This window comes from Cervus elaphus, chromosome 14 (assembly GCF_910594005.1).
Source record: "Cervus elaphus chromosome 14, mCerEla1.1, whole genome shotgun sequence".
Classification (NCBI taxonomy): domain Eukaryota; kingdom Metazoa; phylum Chordata; class Mammalia; order Artiodactyla; family Cervidae; genus Cervus; species Cervus elaphus.
The window spans coordinates 70,120,342-70,136,183 of record NC_057828.1 but is presented as its reverse complement, the minus strand read 5'-3'; the positions used below and the strand labels follow the sequence as shown (position 1 = coordinate 70,136,183).

The window sequence follows — 15,842 nt, the reverse complement described above, 5'->3', positions numbered from 1 at the left end:
TTTACTTGTGTTGACTGTTTAGATGGAGAGAGGTGAATCTGGTAGGCAGTATGCCATTTGAAGAGATGTGTTTAGCAGAGACAAGTATCTAGTTTCCAAAAAATAATAAGCCTATTCTGATTCTTCTTGAAAAGTAAGATGCATTCTTATTATATTTTGCACCTACAGGCTGTTGTGGGTGGAAACGATAGCTGTGACATAAGAGAATCAGAAGAATATACTTCAGGAACTGAAGAGAGGCCCCCAAGGCATGAGATTCATCAGATTTATGAAAAAGATGTTCAGCAGGATCTCAGTCTAGAGATGCAGAGAATAACAAAGACTGGTGCAACCAAACTTACAGAAGAATGGTCCAGAGAGCAGTCCTCAGAAACCAGTCATGAGACCCCAGTGGAAGATCCAGCCCAGGGCTGTTCAGAATGCATTTCTGAACTGTCCCTTTCTGGGCCTAATGCTTCGGTGCCTAGGGATTTTCTGGAGAATCAGGTAACCATTCAGAGTCTCGAGCTGAAGGTAAAAGAGACATCAGATGAGAATTTGAGATTACTTCATGGCATAGAGGAACGTGACCAAAAAGTTGAAAATTTGCTAAATGAAATCAAAGAGTTAGACTCAAAATTCCATTTACTGGAAGTACAACTAACTACCAAGAGTGAAGCATGTGTGGCATTGGAAAAAATAGTTGAGGACCTTAAGAAAGAAAAGTTAGATTTAAATGAAAAATTGGAATCCTTTTCTGGTCATAACCAGAGAGAAGAAAGTTCAGGAGGTCTCACTTCTAACTTAGAAGTGGGTACAAGCAAATTGCCGCATGAAGGTATTGAAGATGATGCAGCCAAGGTGACTGACAACTGGAGAGAGAAATGTCTCCAGGTGGAAAATGAGCTACAGAGGATTCAATTTGAGAAGGATAGCATGGAGCATCATGCTCTCTCTGTGGAAGCCAGCTTAGAGGTAGTTCAAACAGAGAAACTATATTTAGAAAAAGACAATGAAAATAAACAAAAAGTTATAACCTGTCTTGAGGGAGGACTCTCAGTGGTCACAAGTGAGAGAGACCAGCTTCGTGGAGAGTTAAATACTTTGTCAAAAGAAAATCAAGAGCTAGATCAGATGTCTGAAAAGATGAAGGAGAAAATACGAGAGCTTGAATCTCATCAAAGTGAGTGTCTGCATCTCCAAGAGCAGCTTCAGAGTTTGGAAAAGGATTCACAGGCACTGTCTCTGGTAAGAAGTGAGCTGGAAAACCAAATTGAACAACTAAATAAAGAGAAAGACTCACTTGTATGGGAATCTGAAAGCCTGCAGACCAAACTGAGCGAGTCGGAGCATGAGAAGCTGACTGTCACCAAGGCCTTGGAGGCTGCACTGACGGAGAAAGGTGAGGTTGCCGTGAGGCTGAGCTCCACGCAGGAGGAAGTGCACCAGTTGAGAAAAGGCATCGAGAAGCTCAGGGTCCGCATTGAGGCTGATGAAAAGAAGCAGCTCCATGTCTCGGAGAAGCTGAAGGAAAGCGAGCGGAGGAATGACTCGCTTCAGGACAAGGTTGAGACCCTTGAAAGGGAGTTGCAGATGGCAGAAGAAAACCAAGAGCTGGTGATTCTTGATGCTGAGAATTGCAAAGCAGAGGTGGAGACCCTAAAAACACAAATAGAATTGATGACTGAACGCCTGAAAGATTTAGAATTAGACCGTGTCACAATACGGTCTGAAAAAGAAAATCTTTTGAAACAACTACAAGAAAAACAAGGTCAGGTGTCTGAATTCGATATGCTACTCTCTTCACTGAAAAACCTATTAGAAGAAAGGGAGCGAGAGAAGACACAGACGAAGGACGAGTCTAGCGCTGCCGTGGGGGTGCTGCAGACACTGCTGAGAGGGCTGAGGGGGGAAGTGGCGGCCTTACATGGTGACCAGGAGGTCCGGGAGCTCAAAGAACAGAGTCTGGACTCTCCTGCCCAGGAAGTACAACAGCTGAGAAATGACATTGGAAAGCTGAAAGTCTACTTGGACACTGATAAAAAGCAGCAGCTCCATATCTTAGAAAAACTGAAGGAAAGTGAGCATCAGGCAGATTTGCTTAAGGATACAGTTGAGAACCTTGAAAGAAAACTCGAGCTATCAGGAGAAAACCAAGAGCATGTGACTCTTGAGGCTGAGAAGTCCAAAACGGAAGTAGAGACCCTGAAAGCAAGAATGGAGGAGATGGACCGAAATCTGAGAGGTTTGGAATTAGATCTTGTCAATGTAAGATCAGAAAAAGAGGATCTGACTAAAGAATTACAGAAAGAGCAGAGTCGAGTGTCTGAATTAGAAACATTAAATTCTTCATTTGAAAACCTATTGCGAGAAAAAGAGCAAGAAAAAGTACAGATGAAGGAAGAATCTAAAGCTGCAGTGGAGATGCTGCAAACACAATTGAAAGAGCTGAGTGAGGAAATAGCAACCTTGTGTGTTGACCAGGAGTCCTGGAAGGTTGAAGAACAGAGGCTGGACTCCCCCATTGAGGAGGTACAACAGCTGAGAAATAACATTGGAAAGCTGAAAGTCTGCCTCGATGCTGATAAAAAGCAGCAGCTCCATATCTTAGAAAAACTGAAGGAAAGTGAGCATCAGGCAGATTTCCTGAAGGATACAGTTGAGAACCTTGAAAGAAAACTCGAGCTATCAGGAGAAAACCAAGAGCACGTGGCTCTTGAGGCTGAGAGGTCCAAAGCAGAAGTAGAGACCCTGAAAGCAACAATGGAGGAGATGGACCAAAATCTGAGAGGTTTGGAATTAAACCTTGTCAATATAAGATCAGAAAAAGAGGATCTGACTAAAGAATTACAGAAAGAGCAGAGTCGAGTGTCTGAATTAGAAACATTAACTTCTTCATTTGAAAATCTGTTGCGAGAAAAAGAGCAAGAAAAAGTACAGATGAAGGAAGAATCTAAAGCTGCAGTGGAGATGCTGCAAACACAATTAGAAGAGCTAAATGAGAAAGTGGCAGCCTTGGGTGATGACCAAGAGACCTGGAAGGTCAAAGAACAGAGCCTGAGTAGTCAAGTAGACTCTCTTGAACGTGAGAAGGCTCAGTTGCTGCAGGGCCTTGATGATGCCAAAAGTAATTACATGATTTTGCAGTCTTCTGTGAAAGACCTCATTCAAGAAGTTGAAGATGGCAAACAGAAACTAGAGAAAAAGGATGAAGAAATCGGTATACTAAAAAGTCAGACTCAGGACCAAGAGCAGCTTGTCTCTAAACTGTCCCAGATGGAAGGAGAACAGCAACTTTGGAAGAAGCAAAAGGCAGACCTGGAAAATCTGATGGTGGAGTTGGAGCAGAAGATTCATGTGCTGCAATCCAAAAATGATGCTTTGCAGGACACCTTAGAAGCTCTGCAGAATTCTTCCAGGAATCTGGAGAAAGAGCTTGAATTGACAAAATTGGAAAATATGTCCTTTGTTGAAAAAGTAAGTGGCTTTATGTCTTTACATTTGAATCTGTTGTCAGGAGGAGGGGCAACCACTGTGTGAATTCTGTTTCCTTGTGGACAGTGTTTGCTGTATTGGCTCAAACTTTGTAAAAAGTTTGGGGGTCTTGAACTGGGGGGGATACTGACTTGGTTCCTACAGTGAGTGACTCTTAGCTTTGGCGCACACTTCCAGGGGGTACTTCTGTGGATTGGCCCAGTTTTCACGGTGACGCCTGGGCAGGGAAGCAGCTCTGGGCTGTGCCTGGTTCATTTCTTGCAGGACATCAGAACAGTAGCCCCCATCCCCATCCCCAGTTGAGTACCAGTGCTGTAGAGAGTGTAACATGTATTAGTCAGAATCAGTAGAATAGAACCCTCATGGCTCCCAGGGCATGTCCCCCCTAGGGATTTTGTGCTTTCAGCCCCCTCTTTTGTACCTTCTCTTTGGGCAGTCTCCTGTTTTGTTAGCTGATGATGAAAGGGAAGATCTGCCATCAAGAAGCTCAATTATTAAAGAAAAATTAAAAATTTTCCCTATACTTACTGATCTAGAAAAGTGATTCCTTCAAATTAAGTTTTTATTGAACAAGTAGATTGTCCAGAAAATACAGTCAATCATATCTCAATATTTTCCAAGAATTTCAAGTTTTTGCATAGCTTGTAAGTGACAGCAGTTATGGAGAGACAGTTAGACAAACTTTACCAGGCTCTTTCAGTCTGGTGTAGGGATGGATGCAAACAATCCTGCTTTAACTGGTTTTAACAAACCGTCATCCTGTTTCTTGTATTTTAGCATGGCTCTGGAGAATACATAAGAGATCCAAGGGCTGATAGATTAAGTCACTGCCTTGTAAATACTTTCTGATGTTTAAGTTTAATTCAAATCATTACCTCTATGAAGGATTTTAAGATTTGATAATATTATCTTTTTTTGTCATTCTTTTCCTTATTGCTGTCTTTTGTTAAATCTTGCAGAGAAGAAAAGGTAAGCTTACCAGTCAGTTTTGAGAATATTAGTTGAGTGGATTAGCACCGGGAGGATTAGCTGGGTTTTATTTTATTATTGGAGTGATGTGAATGTCACGAATATGCTGTATCACAGTGATTAATACGATCAAACAGACAATCATAAGCAGATCCTAATGAAAGATGAAATTTCAGGTAAACACAATGACTGTGAAAGAAACTGAGCTTCAGAAGGAAAGGCATGCAATGATACAAGAAACGGCGGAACTGAAAGAAGAATTTAGTGGGGAGAAAAACAGGCTAACGGAAGAATTAAATTTAATGTTGGAAGAAATAAAGAGCAGCAAAGTAAGTTTCTCTAGACAGATTCATTACACTCTAATAATTCTTATGCACTCTCTCATTGTTTTGGTAAGACCTTCTGTAATGTATCAAACTTTTTTTTATCTTTTGAAAAGAATAACCCAAAGCTATGTCATGGTCAGACCTGCAGTAATCTTCGCCATTCAGCACTGTCATGAGCCCTGAAGGAGTCCAGAGAGGTCCCCAAATACATGAAAATACCTGTCAAGGAGCCCAGATATGTTTTTCATAGAAGACAGCCCTTCTAACTATATTAAGTCATACCAGAAATGGATTGCATGTAGCTTTCAGTAGGCTGTTTTCCTGGCCTGCTCCAGATTATAAGCTAGAGTGTTGCTAGAGACAGATGCACTGATCTTGCAGAGAACTAACAAAGTAACAGAGAGTCACAGTCAAATGTAAAATTGGAGCAGACTTGAGTTGCTATTTTAGGGTGGGTGGTGGCAGAACTATAGCATTTGGGCTGCCACTCCCGCCGCTGGTCCCGTAATAGACATTGCTGATTCATGTGCTTTCTCCTGAATCTCTGAACAACGAGACTTAGGTAGCAGCTACCATGCAGCCAGATGGCAAAATTCCTATGTTCATATAGTCCGTGTGCAACTTCATCCCCAAGTAGTTCTTAGAAAAGGATAGCAAAATATAATTGTGATTATGACCCAGAATAATACATAAAGTTGCAATGACATTTGGAATAGCCTGTATAAGAAATGGAGGGAATTTGTGCTTTTTTTTTTTCTTTCCAATAAGGTAGGTTTTTAAAAAATTATTAACTTTGTCTTTGCTATGTCTTTGTTGCTGCCTGTGGACTTTCTCTAGTTATGGAGACCGGGGCCTAGTCTGCGGTTGCAGTGCTCAGGCTTCTCGCCGCCATGACTCCTCTTGTTGTGGAGCATGGGCTCTAGAGTCCAGGCTCTTGGGCTTAGTTGCTGTGCGGCTTATAGGATCTTCCTGGACCAGGGATGGATGTCCCCTACATTGCAAGGTGGATTCTTAACCACTGAACCACCAGGGAAGCCCTGTACTTTTCTTTAAATATGGTATTTAAAAAAACGGAAAAGCTTTGGCATTTAATCTCAGCAATTGGTTCATGGGATTTGTGCTAATGCTGTGTGGAAGGAGTTCCTATGAATGATATCTAAGTCCTGCACCAGCTGAAATCTGCTTGGGACTGAGCAGTCTGAGAGTATCCCTAGTATATTGTTACTTGCATTTCATTTATAGGCTCTTCTAAAAAAAAAAATGCTAAGTGTTCAGCTTGAAGGCCGTATGTATGAGTGCGTTGGTCTGCAATGGCTTTATTCATTCTGTAAACACTACTAAAATCAAAGGATAGCTATCCAGAGGTTCCTGCACTCACAGAGCTTACCATCGCGACACAATAAATCACCCCATAGGAAATGTATAAAATAATCATGAACTCTTCAAGTGCTATAAGACTTGTCCAGTGGTTAAGAATCTGCCTGCCAGTGCAGGGGACACTGGTTTGACCCCTGGTCCAACAAGATTCCACAAACGGTGAGGATGCTAAGCCCGTGTGCACAACTACGAGCCTCTGCTCTGCAATGGGAGATACCGCTGCCGTGAGAAGTCCGGGCACCAGAGCTAGAGAGCAGCCCCTCCTTGCTGCAACCAGAGAGCCCATGTGCAGCAATGAAGACCCAGTGTTGCCAAATAAATAAATTAGTATTTTTTAAAAAACAACTGTTAAGCATGATAAAGGAAACAATTCTTCCCTGCAGAATGTTTGAGAAGTTGGGTATAGGAGTAGGGAACAACCTGATTTAGACAAGGTGGTCTGAGAATGCCACCTGCAAGGCAAGAAGTCACCATGTGAAGAACATGACCAAGGAAAGAGCCTTCTAAGCTTGTAGAGCAGTGTGACAAAATTTCTGAAATTAGGGACTTCCCTGGTGGTCCAGTGACGAAGACTCCGTGCTCCCAAAGCCAGGGGCCTGGGTGCAATCCCTGGTCAGGGAGTTAGGTCCCATATGCCGTGATTAGGAGTTCACATGCCTCAACTAAAGATCCCGCATGCTGCTATGAAGATTGAAGATCCTGTGTGCTGCAAAGACATGGAGCAGCCTTAAAGGGGGGAGAAAAACAAAACTCTGAAATTATAAACACCTATGGACATTTTCGAAATTGAAAGGAAGCCATTGTGGCTGGAGTCAGATGGAAAATAATATAAAAGAAGGTTGGAGCAGTAGGAGAACGTGGTAAAGAACTAGTTCAGCTCAGTCGCTCAGTCGTGTCCGACTCTGCGACCCCGTGAACTGCAACACGCCAGGCCTCCCTGTCCATCACCAACTCCCAGAGTCCACCCAAACCCATGTCCATTGAGTCAGTGATGCCATCCAGCCATCTCATCCTCTGTCGTCCCCTTCTCCTCCTGCCCTCAATCTTTCCCAGCATCAGGGTCTTTTCCAATGAGTCTGCTCTTCGCATCAGGTGGCCAAAGTATTGGAGTTTCAGCTTCAACATCAGTCCTTCCAATGAACACCCAGGACTGATCTCCTCTAGGATGGACTGGTTGGATCTCCTTGCAGTCCAAGGGACTCTCAAGAGTCTTCTCCAACACCACAGTTCAAAAGCATCAATTCTTTGGCGCTCAGCTTTCTTTATAGTCCAACTCTCACATCCATACGTGACTACAGGAAAAACCATAGCCTTGACTAGACAGACCTTTGTTGACAAAGTAATGTCTCTACTTTTTAATATGCTGTCTAGGTTTGTCATAACTTTCCTTCACAATCTAAAATGACACAAAATACAAGAGGCTGGTGATTGAAAGGATAGATACATGAATTTGGCTAGTTCGCAATATAGGTAGTGTTTAAAAATTATCAGGATGGTAGAACATACAGATCGAGAAGAGAAGGTGCAGAAGAGGCGGCTCAGGGCCCAGCCCAGGTGACCCCCAGGAGACCCCCAGCATGCAGGGTGAGACAGAGGAGGAAGAGCCAGCAAAGAAACTGGGACGACAGGAGGAGGCAAACCGGGAGAGCGTCCTGTTCCTGAAGGCACGAGTGGAGGCTGTCTCGGGACTGAAGGAGTGGTCAGCGGCATCAGATTCTGCTCAGAGGATGAAAGAGATGAGGGCTAAAGAATGGGATTTGTAATATGGAGCTTGATAATGCTATTTCAGGAGGAGCTGGGATAAAAGGTTGGAGTGGGTTGAGGAGTGGTTGATGAGAAAGTGGACACAGCATGTATATAAACACATGTAGGAACAGCTATTTGGGATCAGGCACAGAGAAGCCAGATGCCTCCAGGGCTGCGGTTTTTCTAGTCCTGCCCCGTGAAGGGAGAGAGGGGCAGAGGAGTAGGGAGCATGTGACAGGAAATTCTTAAAGTGACAGAAGATGCACCGAAGCTGGCCAAGGAAGGAAACACAAGTCTGGAGGGGCTTGAGTGTAAAGGTGTTGGTGGTCCTGGTGATGAGGTTAAGAAATTACTGTAATAGAAGTACTTAAAAAAGTGAGAAGCCCAGAGAGCCAAGGAAGGTTTGGTCCAGGGTATCTTAGTTGTGAAGTTGAGGTTTCAGAGATCCCGTGTTCCTTGTGGAGGTGACCTGGGGTTGGAACAAAGGAAATTGCCCCTAGAGGTGAAGTCACCTTTTAAAGTGAATTATAGTCATCCCTTGGTATCCACAGGAGATGGGTTCTAGGCCCTCCAGATTTCAGAATTCATAGATGTTCAAGTCCCTCCTATAAAATGGCATATAAAATGTGCATGTAACCTACACACATCCCCCAGAGTACTTTAAGTTTGCATGTGCTCAGTTGTTAGGTCATGTCTGACTCTGCAACTCCATGGACAGTAGCCCGCCAGGTTTCTCTGTCCTTGGGATATTCCAGGCAAGAATACTAGACTGGGTTGCCATTTCCTCTTCCAGGGGATCTTCCTGACCCAGGGATTGAACCCAAGTCTCCCGTGTCTGCATTGGTAGGTAGATTATTTACCACTGAGCCACCTGAGAAGCCCATACTGGATTACTTAAAATACCTAATACTATGTAAATAGTTGTAAATACTCTGCCTGCAATGCAGGAGACCCCGGTTCGGGAGAGTCCCCTGGAGAAGGGACAGGCTACCCACTTCAGTATTCTTGGGCTCCCCTGGGGGCTCAGACAGTAAGGAATCCGCCTGCAATGCAGGAGACCTGGGTTCCATCCCTGGATCGGGAAGATCCTCTGGAGGAGGGCAACCCACTCCAGTATTCTTGCCTAGAGAGTCCTCATGGACAGAGGAACCTGGTGGGCCCCAGTCCATCAGGTTGAAAAGAATTGTACAGGACTGAGCGACTAAACAACAACAAGTAACCTACTAGGATATGTAAATACAATGTAAATGCTGTGTGGAAAGTTCCTGGTACACAGAAAATTCAACTTTGACTTTTTGGAACTGTCTGGAATTTTGGTGGAGTGGGGATGGAATATTTTTGTTTTGTAGTTGGTTATATTTGTGGATGTTTAATCTGTGGCTGTAGAACATCAACTGTACATTGCTAAGGATTATAGCCCTAATTCTGTATAGATTTTGTCTTGCCTGTAAATGATTTTTTTCCCTTCCATACTCAGTGTTCCTAAATATATATGTCCAGGTTCTTAATTATCTTCCCATAATTTTATTGTTTTTCTCATTAGGGTCAACTGAAGGAGCTCATGCTAGAAAATAGTGAATTGAAGAAGAGTTTGGATTGTGTACACAAAGACCAGATGGAAGAGCAAGGGAAAATGAGAGGAGAAATAGCTGAATATCAGCTACGGCTTCAGGAAGCTGAAAACAAACATCAGGCTTTGCTTCTGGATACAAACAAACAGGTAAAAAGTGTGTGGTCTGGAGACTGGGCAAGCTGTAGAGTATGTGTTGATGGTGGTGATGAGGCATTTTTTGTAAGCAAGCCAGTGTTGTGTATTATAATTATGCTTCATAATTTTGTGAGTGGTCTCATTCTATTAACTTCCCTTTCTTTCCCCCAGTTGTTTGCACATGTCTTATTTTATGCCTTGAGTTTTTAAAAAATACATTTCCATCTTGGAGAGAGTTCCAAAAACCATGATCTTTGGAGTAGCAGTTTTCTTTTCTGTTTGTTTCCCTTATGATGTTTTTACCTGAGCCTCCTGGCTAAAGTAACATTTTTATGCCCTAGCATGAAATGGAAATCCAGACATATAGAGAGAAACTGACTTCTAAGGAGGAATGTCTCAGCTCACAGAAGGTGGAGATAGACCTCTTAAAGTCCAGTAAAGAAGAACTCAATAATTCTTTGAAAGCGACCACTGAGCTTTTAGAAGAATTGAAGAAAACCGAGGTATGTACACTTATCCTTACTTCATAACTTAGAATGACTTAAGTTATTACTGTTACTAATACATGTACCAGTGATTTTAATAATATGAAATTAAGTGTTTTCATTTTACTTTTCATGAAAAAAGTTTTTGTAGTGATAAATCATTCATCAGTTGCCTGCTGAGTTGTTTCTACAGATTAGAGGACAGCATGCAGTTCCATAGCCTGAGTAGACTTTATCCATCGCTCAGTGAATCCTCTCAAGTAGAGGATGTCAGAGACTTCTTGAGGGGGATATGAAGATCAAGCCAATAATAGATCACGGCAGGCCCCTCCAGACATAGATGATGATTTTGTAGTGAAAGTCTTACGTGATTGGTCTTCAGGTTCACTACTGTGATCAAACCTACTTTCCCATGACTTTGGTGTTCAATGTGAGCCAAGCACTTGGCCAGCCATACATATGTATACGTTCTCCTCTTCCTCTCGATGCAGGGACCATCAAACTATTTTCTTTAGAAAAAAGAAGGTGAACCCTAATCTCAGTATTGTTAGACTATGTGTGTGGGCTCAGTTGCTCAATCATGTCTGACTCTTTGTGACCCTGTGGACTGTAGCCCATCGGGCTCCTCTGTCCATGGAATTTTCTGGGCAAGAATACTGGAATGGGTTGCCGTTTCTTCCTTTAGCGGATCTTCCCTACCTGGAGATCCAACCCACATTTCTTGTGTCTCCTGCATTGGCAGGCAGATTCTTTACCACTGTGCCACCTGGAAAGTTCCATTGTTAAGAGTATAGAAGTTATAGTAATTCTACCTGGAGAAGGAGGCTGTTTTGATTCCCACAAATACTTTGCATAAAACGAATACCATCCAGAACGTAAAATAGGAACCTGGAAAATAAATATCTTTCAGAAAAATTATGATAACTAGGTATAGATTTCTTATGTTGATAGTCTTATACAATTATCACAGTGAAGGAAATATACCAAGGAAATACAAACTAAGTTTAAAATAACATTAATGATCAATAATGTCCTGTTGCTACAAAATGAGAGATATTAGGTTTAGTAACAGAAAGAAATAGCTTCAGGTCTACTTTTTAATTTACTTGCTTTCTCCTTTTTTTAAATCTTTGACAGTTGTACTGTGGGGAATGTCTATTTATATATGTACAAAATGGTACATTGTTAGTTGAGTCTATTCAAATCTCATAATTTTATTGAAGTTGATAAGCATTGTTGAAATTGAATTAAATCTGTCTCTAATCCATTTATGTTTGGAATCAGAAAATTCTGAAAGTTCAGATTTATTGCAACATTGCTGATAAAATTATTTCAAGGTGAAATGTACAGAGGGAAATCTGTTTGTAACATCAATGTGCTGCTAAGCTGCTGCTTTCTTTTTTTTGACAGTTTGATCTGCCTTTATATGTTTATGATCTCTTATCAGAACTTCTTAGAGCTAGATTGTTTTAGAGTTCTGTATTTCTTAGATATTAGATAATGCAATGCATATGCCACATATCACATAATATTCTATCAGAGTCTGGGGTGATACTTCATAATCAAATTCATAGTTTTATAGCAAAATGTATGAATATTTTCACAAGGTGGGATAAATAAAGACTGTAAATTCCTTTATATCTGTTCAGATCAAGTTTTGCCTATAAATCATTTTCAGAACTTGTTTTTTTGATTTTGCAATTGTGCTTAAGGAACTATGAACATGCACTACTAAGAAGTGCTTGATGACATAATTCTCCCACCATTCTATTCACTTTTTGTTTGAGTTACTATAACATTTAAATTTATGTTATAAACCATAATATCATTTGGCTTTAAATTAGTGTTGTGAGCCATATCTCTGGCCTTCATTTGGTATGACTCAACAAATGTCATTTTAGGTATTGAAACTGTGCCAGAGCACAGAATCACAAATGTGAACAAAATTCTCTCATCTGGAGTGTTTGGCCCACCAGGAATATGTCCATGGACCCTCGGCCCCTACCTCCCGGGTGTGATTCCCATTGGATAAACACAGATATATTGGGCTACTTACTTAGTAGGACAAAGACACAGTGTTTACTGGGGGGGACTTAGGACACTGAACAGAGACGAGGAATTATTTTATGCATCTTTAGATGTTTTGTCCTGTTCTTAAACTTATAGCATATAATTCTTAATTATATCTCATTAATATTTTTCCATATGCTCACGAAAAGCCATTCAAGGTTTTTAAGTGGAATTGCTTTTGTTTTGTAGATGGAAAATCTAAAACATGCAGATAAATTGAAGAAGGAAAACGATCGTGCCCAGAGTAAAATAAAGTTATTGATGAAATCCTGTAAACAGCTGGAAGAGGAAAAGGTGATGTTGCAGAAAGAACTGTCTCGTCTTGAAGCTGCAGAGCAAAAGCAGAGAGCAGGTGGGTGGGCACACGTGGACCAGCCCTGACCGATGTCCACTAGTGAAGTCACACACCGGTGTGTCTGTGGGGGAAGCGTGGTTGGTGCTCTGTTCTGAGACAGCACGCCCAGATTGAGCAGTGAGCCATTTCCCAGTTTCTGAATTTTGTGCTCAGGCTGGGGTCACTAATGGGATTCAGAATGAAGCCTGCATTTTAAAAATAGAACGACTGCACCTTCTGTTCTATAAAACGTTCAAAAACCTGGCAGCCCTGTTTGCTAATGAGCCTTTCCAAGAAGAGTTATTCATGTGGATGTCCATTACATAGTTCCTACATCAAAGGAAGATTGGCCTCTGAGCTGGCACTGGTAATTTACGAACAGATGATTCTGGTTGTCCTTGGCCCTACTAAATAGAAACGTTGGGGACTATATTTTTGGGTGTGTAGGTAAAACGAAACAGTAATGACAACGCTTTTTGTCACTTTTCGCCACATACACCCCTAGAGTGGAATGCTTTTTCTGTATGGATAGATGACGGCAAATATAGTACGCATGGCTCTTGTGGACCATACATAGCTTGGAAGGGGTGAGGGGTCAATAGTCTTCCCTACTGAGAAGAGTAGTCAGAATGGACTGGGGCTTCAAGGACGGAATCAATACCAACCAGGAAGCTACAAGTGACTGAGACATCTTCGCATATAGTGTCCTTCAAACCCTTGTCAATCAGACCCTCCATTGCCTCCACACGGTTTTCAGCACTTCTTTGGACTTGTCTTTTCATCAGCCGCTGCCTGTCTCCCAGTGTACAGCCTTGACGTACTCCTTTCCCAATTTGGAATCAGTCTGTTGCTTCATGTCCAGTTCTAACTGTTGCTTCTTGACTTGCATACAGATTTCTCAGGAGGCAGGTCAGGTCATCTGGTATTCCCATCTCTTGAAGAATTTTCCAGTTTATTGTGATCCACACAGTCAAAGGCTTTGGCATAGTCAATAAAGCAGAAGTAGATGTTTTTCTGGAACTCTTACTTTTTTGATGATCCAATGAATGTTGGCAATTTCATCTCTGGTTCCTCTGCCTTTTCTAAATCCAGCTTGAACATCTGGAAGTTCATGGTTCATGTACTGTTGAAGCCTGGCTGGAAGAATTTTGAGCATTACTTTACTAGTGTGTGAGATGAGTGCAATTGTGTGGTAGTTTGACCATTCTTTGGCATTGCCTTTCTTTGGGACTGGAATGAAAACTGACATTTTCCAGTCCTGTGGCCACTGCTGAGTTTTCCAAATTTATTTGCATATTGAGTATAGCACTTTCAGAGCACCATCTTTTAGGATTTGAAATAGCTCAGCTAGAATTCCATCAACTCCACTAGCTTTGTTTTTACTGATGCTTCCTAAGGCCCACTTGACTTCACATTCCAGGATATGTGGCTCTAAGTGAGTGATCACACCATCGTGATTATCTGGGTTGTGAAGATCTTTTTTGTATAGTTCTGTGTATTCTTGCCACCTCTTCTTAGTATCTTCTGCTTCTGTTAGGTCCATACCATTTCTGTCCTTTATTGTGCCCATCTTTGCATGAAATGTTCCCTTGGTATCTCTAATTTTCTTGAAGAGATCTCTAGTCTTTCTTATTCTATTGTTTCTTTTGCATTGATCACTGAGGAAGGCTTTCTTATCTCTCCTTGCTATTCTTTGGAACTCTACATTCAAATGGGTATATCTTTCCTTTTCTCCTTTGCCTTTAGCTTCTGTTCTTTTCACAGCTATTTGTAAGGCCTCCTCAGATAACCATTTTGCTTTTTTGCATTTCTTTTTCTTGGGGATGGTCTTGATCACTGCCTTCTGTACAATGTCACAAACCTCCGTCCATAGTTCTTCAGGCACTCTGTCTATCAGATCTAATCCCTTGAATCTATATGTCTTCCACTGTATAATCCTAAGTGTTCAGGAAAGGAGTACGTCAAGGCTGTATATTGTCACCCTGCTTATTTAACTTAAATGCAGAGTACATCATGAGAAATGCTGGACTGGATAAAGCACAAGCTGGAATCAAGATTGTCGGGAGAAATATCAATAACCTCACATATGCAGATGACACCACACTTATGGCAGAAAGCGAAAATGAACTAAAAAGCCTCTTGATGAAAGTGAAAGAGGAGTGTGAAAAAGTTGGCTTAAAACTCAACATTCAGAAAACTAAGATCAGGGCATCCAGCCCCATCACTTCATGGCAAATAGATGGGGAAACAGTGGCTGACTTTATTTTTCGGGATTCCAAAATCACTGCAGATGGTGACTGCAGCCATGAAATTAAAAGATGCTTATTCCTTGGAAGAGAAGTTATGACAAACCTAGACAGCATATTAAAAAGCATTGACATTACTTTGCCAACAAAGGTCTGTCTAGTCAAAGCTATGGTTTTCCCAGTGGTCATGTATAGATATGAGAGTTGGACTATAAAGAAAGCTGAGTGCTGAAAAATTGATGCTTTTGAACTGTGGTGTTGGAGAAGCCTCTTGAGAGTCCCTTGGACTGCAAGGAGACCCAACCTAAAGGAAATCAGTCCTGAATATTCATTGGAAGGACTGATGCTGAAGCTGAAACGCCAGTACTTTGGCCACCTGATGAGAAGAACTGACTCATTAGAAAAGACCCTGATGCTGAGAAAGATTGAAGGCAGGAGGGGAAGGGGACGACAGAGGATGAAATGGTTGGGTGGCATCACCGACTCCAGGGATACGAGTTTGAGTAAACTCTGGGAGTTGGTGATGGACAGGGAGGCCTGGCGTGCTGCAGTCCATGGGGTCGCAAAGAGTCGGACACGACTGAGCAGCTGAACTGTCTCCCAAAGCCTTTACAACAGTGACTCTATATTCTCTATCGACTTTTACTGTTCATGAAAGAACGGACAGATAAATATAGAGGGTGTAATAAATTAATTTGTTTTATGTAGTATGATAACTACAAGAAAGTTTGATGGATTGGCTGAAATATGAGTTTGAGCTATTGATGGGTTATATTTAAACTATCCCAGTCAGTATGTGGGCTCCCCTGTAGGCTGAATAATCTGCCTGTGAAATGGTAAAGAATATGCCTGCCAAGCAGGAGATACGGGTTCAATCTCTGGAGAAGGAAATGGCAACCCACTCCAGTATTCTTGCCTAGGAAATCCCATGGACAGAGTAGCCTGGTGGGCTACAGTCTGTGGGGTCTCAAAAGAATCGGGCATGACTTAGCAAGTAAACAATAATGTTATTCACTAGAATATGTATTTTGATACAGTCCCTCCCAAATAAGAGCTGTTTAAAGTATAAGAACATCTGTAGCTACATCTTCCCCCACTCCTCCAAAA

At 41.8% G+C, this 15,842-nt stretch overlaps 1 protein-coding gene across 1 annotated transcript in view; it reads left to right on the top strand.

Annotated features, from left to right (window-relative positions):
* The window catches only part of CENPF (centromere protein F), a 62,097-nt gene that overhangs the window by 37,067 nt on the left and 9,188 nt on the right, over positions 1–15,842 (top strand). The window contains exons 13-17 of the mRNA XM_043923436.1: positions 169–3,456; positions 4,620–4,772; positions 9,436–9,612; positions 9,942–10,103; positions 12,345–12,507. Of these exons, the coding sequence (XP_043779371.1) occupies positions 169–3,456; positions 4,620–4,772; positions 9,436–9,612; positions 9,942–10,103; positions 12,345–12,507 (3,943 nt within the window). The remainder of the gene's footprint in view (positions 1–168; positions 3,457–4,619; positions 4,773–9,435; positions 9,613–9,941; positions 10,104–12,344; positions 12,508–15,842) is intronic.